Below are 14333 nucleotides of genomic sequence, written 5' to 3' on the forward strand. Positions count from 1 at the left end.
ACCGCCTGGAAATTTTTATGTGCCACAAGCGTTATCTATGTTTTCAGTATCTGGGTATCCGAGTTAGTCTTGTTTGTTTTGTTTTTCAACAGTTTCCAGATGGCTTAGTTCAGGATCAACTGCAGCACATTCCCCAACTCGGACAGTCCTAACCAAAACATATAGGACTGGAAAATAAAAGCCATACAGACCAAAAAAAAAAAAAAAACACGGTGTAAAACCAAGACTCAGCAAATACACTGCATTCCAACAGTTAGATAGCCACAACCTCACCAACATGATCAAGTCTTGGCACAATCTTAAAACCGGACTTTTGCTTTTGAGGAAGGAGGGAAACAAAGATATTCAGCCTGCTGTACAGCTTTTGTATCAGTTGGACTTCACAGCTATTTAACTTAAATATCCACCACAACTCAGTTTAGTACCAGCACATGTCAAATCAGTATCAGAACTACATAAGCATTACTTTCTGTTCTCACTCCAGTCCTAATAAACCTTGTCACTGGAATGCAGAACATTCAATTTTCTCAGAGTTGAGATTTTTCTTTGCAGATTTGAATGCCGCTTCCAGTAATTTTAAAATAAGGAAATACTTATATACCTTAAAAAGACTAAGAGAAGGTCTTCAGTCCAAGTGTTTCACAGCAACATACCTGGCACACCTGACTGGCAGCTTTAGGAACTCTTTATTAAACTGGAGAAAAATTCTTTAGGTAAATGTCTTTTTCTCCTGAAGTCTCCAGAGAGCAGAATTTTTTGTCCAACCAGCCTTCAACATAATCTTTTCAGAAGAAATTTAATATACTGAGTGACCCATTTTAATGCAGCCCATTAGTGAAGATACCAAAGGCTCATGAACACTTCTGTGCTCTACACACAGAAGTCAAAATAGAGTTTGGGGACAGATTATCTTGTGACAATCATAAAATAATGAAATCAGCTAGCATTCATCACCCCTTTTAAATTGGTTTAATTTAAAAATAGACATAATAGAGAAATGCTATTTTCCCCTATTTTCTTCTCTGAAAGCAAGCCAGATACAATTTTGAGTTAATAATCTCTCCTCATTCCCTCTCACAAGAGGTTGGTGGAAAGTTTCTGATTACAAAAAAAAAAAATAAAAAAAAATAGACAAAACTTTAAAATCAAGAGTCTGTGGTTCTGGGGTCTGAAGGCAGAAGATTCAAACTGATTAGAAATGGTAATCAGTAATAAACAAGAGCCACAGAAACAGCTGTTTCTAGCTGCATTGAATCCTGGCGTGAGAGACACGGAAGGTTTTCTCAATTCGGCTTATAATTGGAAAACTATTACACACACCTTCCCCATTCATGACCATGGCTAATAAAATAATCCTCTTGCTTTTAAAATCAGAGTAGCCAGAAGAGGTGTTTCCATGCCACCTAGCAGCTTAGCCAGAACTGTCAGCAGTTTGTCTTTTCACACCTCACCAAGCTCAGCCCTACTCCCATCATCCTATTGTTACCTTTATTTTACAGTTCAGTGAGAGTGCTAATGGGTTCTCCTCTCCCCCCTTCACCTTTGAAATACAAAAGAGCTTTCACTGGTGGGGGAGAGGCAGGAGAAGGTTAAACATGGCAGGACAGCAAGATCCTACCTCAGGATAGTCTGTGTTATTGTAGCAAGGAAGACACCAGCAGAAACAGGAAAAAAAATATTGTTGGACTATAACAATAATTAAAAAAAAAAAAAAAAGCACGTGTACCCCAGAAGCACACATCATACATTTACAACGAGCAATGTGCAGATTGATAAAGGCAATGAAAATGCATTTTATGGACTGACTTGCAACTCAGATCTTAAAAAACAACGCTGCTTTACAGGCTGGGCCTTACAAGTCAAGAGCACTGTGAAAAACACTAATGAAAATCTTTAACAGTTTTATACTTATCACATTTTAGGGCAGTGTCACTAAAATCAGCTTAATTTTCAGCTGAAGAATAGGCTTGGGGGAGGATTATTTTTAAAAGAGATGACTCCTTATAAATCCAGAGATCTTGCTTTCATCCTTATTTCCATTAGCAGTACTCAGTATAATCAGCAGGGTTCAGCTGCTTCTCAAACCTGAATTCCCACATCTATAAAGAGAAGCATCTTTCTCCCAGGATGTAACCATACAAAATTTTTGTGAAGTGCTTTGTGATCATCTAGTGGAAGATATTACATACAGGAGAAGAGTACCTACACAGTTAGGCAGATTTGGTTGTGCTCTTTTAGGAAAAACTATATGCTACCCTGAAATACATCTGCAAATTATGGAAACCGGTTCCCACTGACTGTTCTCAGCCATCGGACTCTCCAAGATTGCACGAGACTTCTTGCAAACTGATATACAAAGCCTTTTCCAGTGGGTAACTGAAAAGAGATTCAGCCAGCTGAGACGAAGATTACTGCTCAGGACACATGCAGCACAGCAGTGTCAGTCCCAAGCTGCAGGTCAAAAGCTGCCAGGTAAACATGCTGAACATGTTGCCTGATTCGAGTGGGCGGACAGACTCTGGAAAGTACAGTGAAATCCATCACCATTTATCTAATATTCTTTCACAGTTCAAAGTAGGGACATGGGATACAGCTGCAAGAAGCAGGGCCTCTTTGAAGCAGCTAAGTTTAAATATAGTCGTTGGAATAGAATAGAGATCTCTTGCCAAGACCGAAGCAGGAAGCCTGAACACTATGAGCATTTAAGTCTCCAAGGCAACAAAATATTAAAGCTCCACAAAAATAGGATCAGAGTATTAAATCCCAATGTCTTTGTGATACTCAAATACAATAGCCTTCAGGTTTTTATGGCAGTTGCAGAGAGAATGGGGATTTCTTTTTCACGCCAGGCACCGTTATTCCAGCACAGCTGCTATCAAGCTGTCGATCTGTTGGAGAAAGGCAGAGTTCCATCTTGTGGAAATAAAAACATTTGACTGGAAGTTGGATGTGGAAATGGCAACCTGATACGAGAGCAGCTCTGTGAACTCAGTTGTTCCCTAAGAAGCCAGGAGGCAATCCTTTACTCCCCCACAGGAACACAAGAAAAGCACATCACGTACTCACCCAGGCACTTGTAGGGCACAACAATATGAGTGTGGTCCTTGCACTGTTTCTTCCCCCTCTTGCACCAGCTGTCGATGCTGACAGGCTGATTGGCTTCCACGACATTCGTAATCTGAAGGTCTGGATACATCTGTTTAAGAAGACCCACACAGACTTATTTCCAGAAAGCACAAAAAATGTGCAAAGTGGCTCCTAAACAGAAGGAGCAAGGCTGAATCTTCAAACAAGAATGCGTTCAAATGTGCACGCAGATACACATTCTCTTCTGGTTCAAGCTTACAACAGCTAAAGACATAAAAAAAAGCCCCCAGCTGTTTGTCACATAGAGCATCAACAGAACATGTCACCACTCCTTCACAGGCAGCAGGAGGAAGCCTGGTTAGGGGCAGGAGCTCAGCACTGAGGTGTTTGGCTCTGACAGCAGTGGAGGAGGAGGAATATCCTCACCTGTTCCCTTCTGGCTGGCGCAATACCCTCCGGAAGAGGGCAATCACCAATAGGATTAATAACATCTTCAGACTGTCTCAGCATTTGTCAAGCTAATATGCACCTAACTCCTCAGGTTTCCTTGTGCCTGCTCCATTTATAATTTATTAATATGATCCCTATGATCTGTTCAAGTTCTCAAGTCTGGACACTGATTTATATTTAGGCTTCCGCTATGTGATCATCAGCCTTGTAAAACAGTTTTGAAAGTTTTCCAGTCCAGACATGGTGTGTTCTATCACCTTCCATTAAAAAATAACATTCCTTGTGGTATTTTACATGCCTGTTACCTCCAAGGAATAATTAAAGACACTTACTCAAGACCAATATGCTGCAGTATCTGGAGCACACTGAAAGGAGATTAAGGCCTTTACAATAAAGCATGAAGAACCTAAAAATACTGCCAACATTTTGATGAAAATATTTTTCTAATATTCTGGCTGTTCTGAACACGCCACCAATAACAAAACAACCACATTCCGATTCAAAAAGGCATCGGGTTCCCTTTTTGAAGATACGGAGCAGATGCTGCTCTAACTAGCTCAGAGGTACCTCTCTGACTTACAGACCAAGGACCTCCTGTGGCAGCCTAAGCTGATCTACATCAGATGTAGCTCCTAAATCCCACTGCAGCGTCCCTCCTGCCCTTACTGGGCAGTAACACAGCAGGACAGTCCAGGGAAAACTGCTAGTTGAACACAAGATACTCTCCTGAAGGGTTGCTTTGCTATTGACTGGCTAAATTCAAACCCAACTCCTCAGCAGCAGTGAATACACAGGATCACACAGCAATCCTCACCTCCTGGCAGTACTGCAGAATCTCTTCCTTACTTCCAAAGCAGCTCTTGGTCCCAGAAGTGTCAGGTTCCCATTTCCCAGTCTGGATATTCACATGCATATTTAGCTTCCCACAGAACATGGCAATTTGAGGCTCTGCCACCGCAAACCCTGTCCCAGCATTGGCTGCGAGTGCCTGTGAAGGCAAACAGAAAGAAAACATTTATTGCTTTATCTGATAGAAAGCAGAACAAGTCAAAAGAACCAGAAAGGCTCTGTCATCTACTCAAAGAGCTCCCGCTTAATCCAGAGCATCACTGGAGCCTTGCAAATGTATTTTGTAACCATATTCCTTAAAGCTGGTGGGCCCACACAAAGTTTCCACCAGCAATGTATGTGTTTTTCCAAACTCTATTTTTATTATTGCAACAACAGCTTACCAAAAGCAAAGAGTAATTCACACTTAAAGGTTGTGCCCACAAAAGCTAAAACAGATGTCTGAAGAACTTAAAAGAGCTTCTTTCCGTCCGCAGCATAGAGAGATAAATAACTAATATCATTAACTCTTGGCAGAAACTCCTCTGAGGCTACCAGTATTGCTACTGCTAATAAAATAATTACTTCCCACTTCATGAGACTGGCTCAGAGTTTCAAGCCATGTGTTTTTCCAGATATCTTCAAATATCTGGGATGGAAACACCTAGCTTTCTTGCCCAAACATACAAGTAAAGATGACTTCTGTTGAATCAGAGAAATGCAACCAACTCCTCAAAGCCTGCCACCTCCCGTTCTGATGCATGTTCTGTGCTCTCCCCACCCGGCACCAGCAGACTGAGAGCACAGGACAAAAACCCGACACGGCAGACCCACGTCCGGGTCAAGCTGCAGACCGATCGATGAAAACAAGGTCAGCTTCCCTTTCTGAAACCTTGCTGGCTGACCAAAGGAAGAACAAGGGATTTAAATTAAATTGCAGAGGTGGGGTGTTTCTGAAAGGCTGAGGTTATGCACAGAGTTGAATGTCCTCTCCCTGTGTAACAAAAAACCCTTTGAGCAATAACAAACAAACCCACCGCATGAACTCCCACCTCGAAAGCTCTTCCGAGTGTTTTTGGGGGAGTGAAATTCATTTCAGCTGCTGCAGACAAGGCAGATGAGAAACAGCAAGACACAGGCTTCAGGGCACCACTGCCCCTAAGCCTCTGCTCCTCTGGAGGCAGCACCACCCAAGGCCACCAGTCCTGCCTTCAGAGTTAACCTTTCAAGCACTCAAAAACACAAACATTTCTGCAGGCACTGTTCATTCCCCATTGCCTGCAGATCCTCATCAACTTATACAGACACGCTTATGCTCACAGCAAGTATAAAAGTGACCAAGAGATGATTTCAACCCGATAACCCTGTGTGCAGCTCCTGGCTGCTGGATATTAGCAAAAAATTAACTCCCTTGTGATTAGCCCACTGCCCCCCTCCCCTTTCACACACAAGCGCTGCCTGCAGATAAGGCACTCAGGATCACGGCCTGCTTAGTGCTGAGCACGTGGCTGTGCTCAGGGCGTAGGCCCAACCTGAGATACAAAAGCATGGATTCATGCCTTACCTTCAGAAAAATTACCCCTTGAGTTTTAAGGACTATTCAACAGCACGTCGCCTGCAGGAGAAACATTCACGGAGAAGTGGCTTCTGTTTACTCTAACCCCTTCTGCCAACAGACAGTGGTGAGAGCAAATTTTAGCACAGATCACGAAGTAATAAAATATTGAACTATATATAACAGATACCAGTATCGATGTTGCAGTAACAAGCTGCTTCCAAGTTCAAAGCACTGCTCACTGCTCTGCGTTTAGCACAGCTGAACCTGAAGGCCTCCTCTGACTGCAGCCTCTCAGCTCCGTGCTGACAGTGGAGAAGCATCCCTTCTGCCCAGAAGATTGATGTCAAGCAACTGTTTTGCTAAAAACAGCAAATTTTACTCACTATCTCTGAAGCCAAAGGCCTAGAAGTTACAATACACAGAATGAACATATCTGAATTCGTGTGTAATCCCAGCTCTTCCAACACAGACGTAATTCGCTGGCTTGCTCCTTAAGAGGCTTGGAAAGAGCCAAGCTCCGAGGCCTCCCTTGCTCTCCATCAGGTCTTGGAGGGAGTACAAGAGGCACAAGTTAAAGGGCAAAACCTTCTCTTGTTATTCTCTTGTCTTTTGACCTCCTGTAGTATGGAGGAACCAGGACAGAAACTACAGACTCTTCCAACGGGAGAATAACACCACGAACATCGTGCTACCTAGACTGCTGCATCAGTAGGGCAGCGAGATGCCAGGTAGGCATTTGAGGTCTAGGAGGATCGATAAATAGGCTGAGGCTTTGGTAACAGGGTGCAGTGCCTTTGTTCCTTCAGAAACCATTTAACCAACACGAGCTTCTAACAGGTGCTGACCGGCACCACGCAGCAAAACCCAGGCTCTCGCTCTGCCTTCCTCGCTGCCCTATTGTGCCAGAAGAAAAAGGCAAGTGGAGAATGATCCTTTGTAACTCTGTAAAAACACACGCATGCAGACTTGCGAGAGGGCCGTTTTATCTCTCTGCAAACAAACACTGCTTTGGTACCAACAACTGCTTTCCAGAGAGCACAAGACTTGACATGTTACAGGAAACAAGCCACAACAAAACTTTGTTTTATGACAACACTACGACTGCATCCAAGATTCGAGCTGAATTCTGAAAAAAAAAAAAAAAAAAGTGCAGGATCAAGTATGTGCACAGCATTAGCCCTAAGAAGAATACAGGGCATCAAAAGCGAATAAAATGTACGTGTTAGGAATGGCTTGGACATCATTAGCACAGCCTGTGCGTTAAAGTCCTCTTCTTCAAAAGAAACTTCACAAGTGTGCAGCAAAATAAGGTCAGTGCATAAGCAGGAGAGGCGCAGGTCCCATCCGGAGGCAGAACCATCCATAAGTAATCCCCTCACAAGGGCTCCTGCATGAGCAGAGCTCCTGTTCAAACACATACCAAGCTCCTGAAATCATGACCACCCCGTATTTACATACTGATGTTAGCTGCTGTTTATTTTTGCTGTCTCTCCGGCTTGACACCTCGGCACTGTGGCAAAGGTATCATTCCTCCTCCTGGATTGTTCAAATAGTTTGCATATCAGTAGAGGGCTGTTGCTGTAGCTACCAGAACATGCTAAACCCCAATTCGCAGCTGAACAAACGAGACTAATTACCTGCCTGATTTCATCGCTTTTAATCAAATGGAAGAATCTTGTCTTGAATCACACAGTTGAGTAAATTAATGAACTTTGTACAGAAGTTGAATCTTTAACCCGGGGTCTGAAAAGTAAGGTTTTTGAGTAATGGGCTTCAGTTTTTCACCACTAACAATCTGCTCCAGCCACCGAACACCTCACTTACTTCATTTAGCATTTTATCTCATTCTACCTGCAATGGCAGAGCACAGAACAATAAACTGAGCACAGCACAAACCCCTTTAACACTGCCACTCAAGGGAAGAAAGGAAGAAAGTCACCTAGAAGGGTTTTTGGGGCAAAGGCCTTTTCTGTTGCCCCCACAATTGCCTTCAGCATACCAAAAATAAAAGCTGATCACTCAGGCTGACCAGGCTTGAAGCCACTTACCCAACACTCAAGCATTATTTTGCAAAAGGGGGGTTGGGGAACAAAAAAGGAGAAGGAAGCTCAAGGCAGAAATTGCCCTTGGCTGAGCTGCTCGGTATTTCAGAGAATTCACCCATTCCACATTGCAGAGGGATGAAGAAACTGAAAGCACATTTCTCCCTGGGAATTTCCCAGCCATAAATGGAAGCAGCCACCTCTCTTGGTGCGAGGGAGCAAGTACTAAATCCCTTAAATAAGCAGGCTGACAGCACCATGCACAACGGGGAGAGCTCACCCAGCGGTGCACATCCTCAGTGAGCTCTCCTTCGGTGGCTGTTACCCTGTGAATACATACCCGTAACACGATGACTGCTATTTGGGAAAAGACTGTTACATAAACCATCACTTTCCTTGCTAGCACTTGAATTTACAAAACGGTTCATGACAAATTTCACTCTGCCTTTTGGTATAATTCTGTAATCCAGTTTGCTTTCCAAGACCAGAAAAGCATTTGATTCCACAAACACATAAATCTCTGGCCAGTTAATGTCAGTTAAATTCCTCACCCTGTCATGCAGGGCCTGATTTACGGTCCTGAAACACTGGAATTCAGACATCTAAATCTTCTTTTTCTCTGATGGAAGCATCTCTGCCTAAGCATCCAGCCTTTCATTTACTCCTAACCTCTTCAATTCTGGGACAGCGGCTTTCAAAAGTGGGTTTTACCCATCCAGAGGCCTGGGCTCTGCACTCTAAAAAGTGTCACATCTTTTTCACCCCTCTAAGTACCTACTGTCTCAAATGAGAAACTCAAGACTTAGAAGTAAGTCTGGAAAGAAAGACAACTTCTTAACCCAAATTGGTCTTCTGAGCTGGCTCATAACATGGCTGAGCAATGGCCCAAAAGAGAGACCTGTGTGGGGGGTGATGAAGAAACCATCCTGCTGCTCCTGGAGAACTTGCCAGTTTCCCTTTGCCAGACCAAGGTAAAACTGAAGCCTCTATCTCGTCAGGCACGTCTCAGTAAGTTAAGAATTTCTCAGAAACACTGTGTGCAAAGTGACTGCTGCGTGCATCTTTTTGATTTTCTGCTTTCAAGACTTTCAAAGCCTTCCCTCTCATCTTCCCTCTCATTCTTCTAGGAGAGAACTCTAATTAATTGTAAAATGCTTTTGTAATTTAAATTAAATTGGAGGTTCACAATGTGCCTCTAAGATACAATGGGTGACTAAAAACTGGCCTGGCCCAAACTCCAGCATTAAATTCACAAGCTGCACATCACAAGGAAGGAGTTTTATAGATGGATGCCATCTTGGTAGCATCACTGCTGTCCGCGAGGCTTTGACTACTTCCAGGAAACAATTTTGACCCACGAGGCTGGAAGAAACAGCAGCCTGAGAGAATTATTTTAACCTGCAAAACAATTTTGCACCTTCACTAGAGCATCTCAACACTCTCGTAGCGGATGCAGTCCTTTAATCTCTTATTTCATTCTGAATTCCAGCTGCAAACAACAGAGGGTATGGGAACACTGTGGATGGGAAAACAGTGCCTCTTTCAATCCACGCTGAAACAAACATGAAAAAATAGCCATTTTCCTTTGCTATAGATTTCCAGGATCTGCTAAACCTCATCACAACACAGCATATTGAGCATGCTGGCTATTCTGCTCACCATCAAATGCTATTCAGGAAAGCCTTCTGGCATGCTGCTGGGGGCTTCAGAATACAGGCGGCTGGAGTTTCTTTTTTGAGCTTTCCTAATAGCACAGATATCTGCAAAACGTCAGATGTAACTACATTCTGAATCTTCCATGAGGTTAAACATTAGAGTAACCTCGCTATCTGATCAGATTAGCCAGAATAGGAGTCTTTATCCCAGCAGAACCGGGGTGGACAGGAGCTGAGCAGAATATGAGATACACTTATTATTTATGCTGCAGAGTTCACGTAGCATATTGCTTCCAGAGAAACGTTAGGAATACACAGTACGGAAAATCCTGGTCTCCCTGCTAGCGTGCACAGGGCAAACAATTGACAACGCAACAGACAACTCCCTTTGTTTCAAGCTCACTTTACATTTAGGCTACCTCTGCAGCAACACAAACAGATGCTTTAAAACCGAAACCTCAGCCTCCAGGATTCCCAGGCTGCTGAGGAGACCTCTGAGCATGAACAGCATCGACAGCGGCCAGAGAACACAGACCAATATGTGCCAGGGACTTTCCTGGCCTTGTAAGAAAATGTGCAGCCTTTTGCAGCACTGTCCACAGGTCAGATCAGATTTCCTGCTCAGTAGAGTTAAATATTCCACAACTGTTTGCTGCTGCACCAACAAGAAATGCCAGACTGTACTTTGAAAGATTACTTGCACTGTTTATTTTTAATTAAGTAAAGCTTCTCAAAAGAAATACTGTTTACTAAATCATAGCATACATGAGGCTCAAACCAACATGCTATCTGGCACAGATCCCCTATCCTGATAAATTTCACTTCCCACCTTTACCTATTAAAAAAAAAAAAAAAAAAGCTTTTCTGGATTTCACTGAAAAGAATACGTCTCCCATTCTGTCTGCAGTGCAACACAGAGGTGTCAGCACTGCAGCTCTCCCCAGGCCTGAGGAATAACCGCAGACAGGGAGAATATAAATTGAACTTTTTCAAGACCACTGAGGAATTTAAAGAGCTCCTTTGACACAAACATGAGTCCTGCTACCTTATGAGCCTTCCTGCGAGCACAGTCCTTGATGACCGCTACTCCTAAATGTGCATTTTGACTTTCTGCCCTTTCCTTGGCTGAAACTCAGCACACACTTTGTGCAGTGACCTGACTGCTTGTAAGCCCTGCACGAGGGCAGACACAGGGATCCCTCCTTCCATAAGCAGAGACCAGTCCTTTAGAAAATTAAAGGCTCAAGAGATGTTTACTCAGAAACTGCTGCAGTGTGATGTGAAGTGTTAGGCTGGAGCTCGGAGGAGGAGACCCCAGCTGGAATTTGGAGGTGAGCCCCCCAGTCTCCAGGCCCTGCACAGCCCCTTAAACCTTACAGTCATCGCCTTGAGTCTCACCTGCTAACGAACAGTTTATGGCAAGCTAGGATTCAGGAAATCCACACTTGGATTAAAAACCGAAGGAAGTTGGCAAAGGGATTTTATGCACAAGAACTTCTGAACAGAATATTTGAAGCCCCCCTGTATTTGGATTTATGACTTGTAAACATGAGCAGAGCCTTCAATTCGTGCTTCAGATGGTGTTCCACGCTTTGTTTTCCTTAGCTTCTCTTCCTGCTTTTATTCAGCAGATAGGTGGCTTGAACCCAGGAAGGCTAATGAATGTCTGACACAGCAGGCAGTAAATCTACAGACTAGCAGCTCATCCTAGCTCTATTGCTTTATTTTTTTTTAAATTGCTGATAATTACAATAATGCACGTGGGCAGGGGTCCAAGACAGGAAGAATTATTGTCTGCAGGCAGATCTGGTGTGAGCTGATAATACCAGCCTGTGTTTGCTTTTGAATTTAAATGGCAGAAATCTCAGTAAAGCAGTCTTTGGCTTACTTTAACTTGCTGGAAGGGGCAGCGTTCTCATCGGCTCGTCCTTTATTGACTTTTGGGGTAGAGAATCCTGCACCAGCCAAAAACTGGAAACCAATGCAGGAGCTGCAGCGCTGGCCTGGGTGCAGTTTATATTTAGATCCCCGCTGTCGGTGGCTAACACGCAGCCTTGGACGCTCGGAAGTTCAGTGACAATAACCTGTGCACTTCCAGATGTGCTGTCAGCAGCCATAGCACGGCACAGACCCAAACAAGGCTGAAGCCTGGAGCATTTTCCACCGCTTCTGCACCTTCCTCCGCATTTCTGCAGGGGAAGGGGGAGATTCCAAGTACCTGTGACTCACGGGCAGCCTTTCTGCCCTTGGAATTTGTGCTAATTACACAGCAGATTATCCCCCCACCTCCCCCAGTTTATCGTGCTCCACAAACCAAGCCTCAGTGAGTCACCGGGCAGATAATCTGCTGTCAGACATCTGTGCCGTTCAGATAGGGGACGCAGCACTGCAGGCAGCGCGGCTCGTCGCAGGGAGCAGCGATCCCACCCAGCAAAGCCAGGATTCGGGGCAGGCCTGGCTCCCCGAGGCCGGTTGTGTAACATGGCCGCCTTCAGCATCGTCTCTTCTAGCCCTGGAGAGGCAAAGTTCAGAGCACCTCGGCTGGAACATTCCCTGAGCAAACGGCACTGCCCCCAGAGCCGCGGCCTTGAGACAGACCAACGGGTAGGCCTCAAGCTTTCAGCACTATGGCTTGTGTGTAATGGCTGCGGCCAGAACAGCTTTCCAAAAAAGCAATCCTACAAATACAGGGCGTGGAGAGGAGGTGGGCAGCACTGTGACCCCGCCAGTGACCCGAAGGCAGCACACGGGAGGGCCCGGATACATGAAATCGGCCGGGCCGCCTTCCGCTAGGCACAAGAGCCCCAAGGACAAGCTTCATGCAAACTGCCTGATGGCTGCACTCACGGCCACCTCCTGCCTTTTTGCAGCAAAACACAGCAACGGGGCTATTTAAAGTGCCTTTTTCTGGAGCGATTCTAAGTCATATCACAGCACACGCAGGCGGGACCTATTTATTACTGGGCTAAACTGAGGCACAAAGTCAAGTGACTCGCCTAAGGTCAGCCGTCAGTGGGCGCAGGCTGGATTAATCCTCAGCCCCTCCTTGCTCCAATCTGTGTCATCATACTGCCTTGCACAGCACGACTAATTACTGCTTTCCCACTTGAATTATTTGGGCATCTGAACCACAGAGACTCAAGATGTCCTGTTATCTTGCCAGTAAATGAAAGCTTCAGTGCAAGTTTATGTTTTCACAAACATTAAAAACCTAGGAAAGAAGAAGGCCGTGGGGAACACAGCACGTGGCTGCACGCAGAACCCTGTACTGGTTTTTATAGAACTGGGTTGGAGATGGATTGTAAACCAGGAGATGTGTAAGAGCATGCAGATGGGAAATCCTAAAGCCTGCTCTAAAGGCCACAGAGAGACCAGGATGACTTTGCTTTCCTGGACAACTGGAAGACTGCAAGAACTGCAAAACACTGTGCAAGAACAGTGGCCGCAGTTTAATCCTGTTTCGCTTTATTTAGAGAGAAAAAAAAACACTTAAATCTCTTTTCAGATCTAAATTTCATTACTGAGCAGGCTGCTAGCACGGACTATTGCTGTTAATAGCATAAAAGCTTTGCTGACACCAACGCTACATGAGGAGTACTGAGACGCTATTTTATAAGTAACTTCTCCGCACAGTTTAATAATGAATCCTTTCCATTTTAAGGCACGTTAGCCATATAAGTTAGTGAATATAACCACAGGAGTAACTAGGACGCAGAGATTCAATCACAGGAGTAACTAGGATGCAGAAGGTCCGTAATACACAGGAAAGTACAGTTAGAAAATCTTTCATCACTTCAAAACAGAATGTTCATTCCAAAAGTAACTTCCAGACCGATGCTCACCACGAATCGCACACACGCACTTGTCCAAGTTTTCCTAGTGGACTAAACTGGCAGAAAGGAGACCGAGAGAAGAATTTATTGTCATCAGGCAAGCAAAAGCTAACAAACTACTGATCCAAACTGATCTAGCATTCCAGAGGAAAAATAAATTGTAAAAAAAAAATCAACACAAATATTTGCTTCAGAGACCTCAGAAGCTCACTGGGAGTTTCACAAAAAAGCCTGCAGAGGAGACCACTGCAGGAACCTGTGGTTTCTCAGCCTAACCATGCTCCTCACCACTCAGATGTCACGCGATAACAAGGCTGCACAGATTGTGTTTTTATCTGCAACACAAATACCCAAGAAGCCAGCAGGAAATTGAAGAGCGTATTTTAATAGAGCATCAAGAATTTGAAGTGGCAAGGAAAAATACCTGGAAAAGAAATTGCAAGATAAAGGGAAGATAAGCGGGAAGTTTGCAGTGCAGACGTACGTTGGTTTCAGCCATTTGTGAGCTCGAGTTTACCTCCCTTTATGGAGGTCGTTCAGCATCACAGGCTGGCTATTTGCGTGCACAGACTGCAGTTGTTTTGGAACACGATAAAATGTTCACTTGGTATCTTAAAGTCCTGCAATTAGGTGACAAGTTAACTTCCTTTGGCACGCAGGAATAATTCCACAGGAATTGCTCTCACCACACTGAAGCTCTGCAGGTTATGCTGCTGGCTTTCCACCACCAAATTCAGAGTCTCCTGAAAAACACATTTATTGGTAATCCTGACATACAAACAGTCCAGATGAAACTTCAAATCTGGAAGGGGAAACCATGAGGTTTTTAAGTGCTGGCTGTCCAAGCCATGCTAATGACCATCTTTTGAGAATAGGAAAC

At 44.3% G+C, this 14333-nt stretch overlaps 1 protein-coding gene across 11 annotated transcripts in view; it reads right to left on the reverse strand.

Annotated features, from left to right (window-relative positions):
• Positions 1-14333, reverse strand: part of APLP2 (amyloid beta precursor like protein 2) — a 47995-nt gene that overhangs the window by 19942 nt on the left and 13720 nt on the right. For 7 of the 11 annotated variants that reach the window (XM_084495909.1, XM_084495908.1, XM_084495907.1 and 4 more), the window contains exons 2-3: positions 4352-4525; positions 3067-3196 (exon numbers count right to left, since the gene is read on the reverse strand). In XM_084495909.1, the coding sequence (XP_084352035.1) occupies positions 3067-3196; positions 4352-4525 (304 nt within the window). Of the gene's footprint in view, positions 1-3066; positions 3197-4351; positions 4526-11018; positions 11854-14333 lie in introns of those variants that run through there. The other 4 variants (XM_084495902.1, XM_084495901.1, XM_084495910.1 and 1 more) reach the window with 2 other exon arrangements.

The sequence above is a fragment of the Aythya ferina genome (genome assembly GCF_964211825.1).
Source record: "Aythya ferina genome assembly, chromosome: 22".
In the NCBI taxonomy this organism is placed as follows: domain Eukaryota; kingdom Metazoa; phylum Chordata; class Aves; order Anseriformes; family Anatidae; genus Aythya; species Aythya ferina.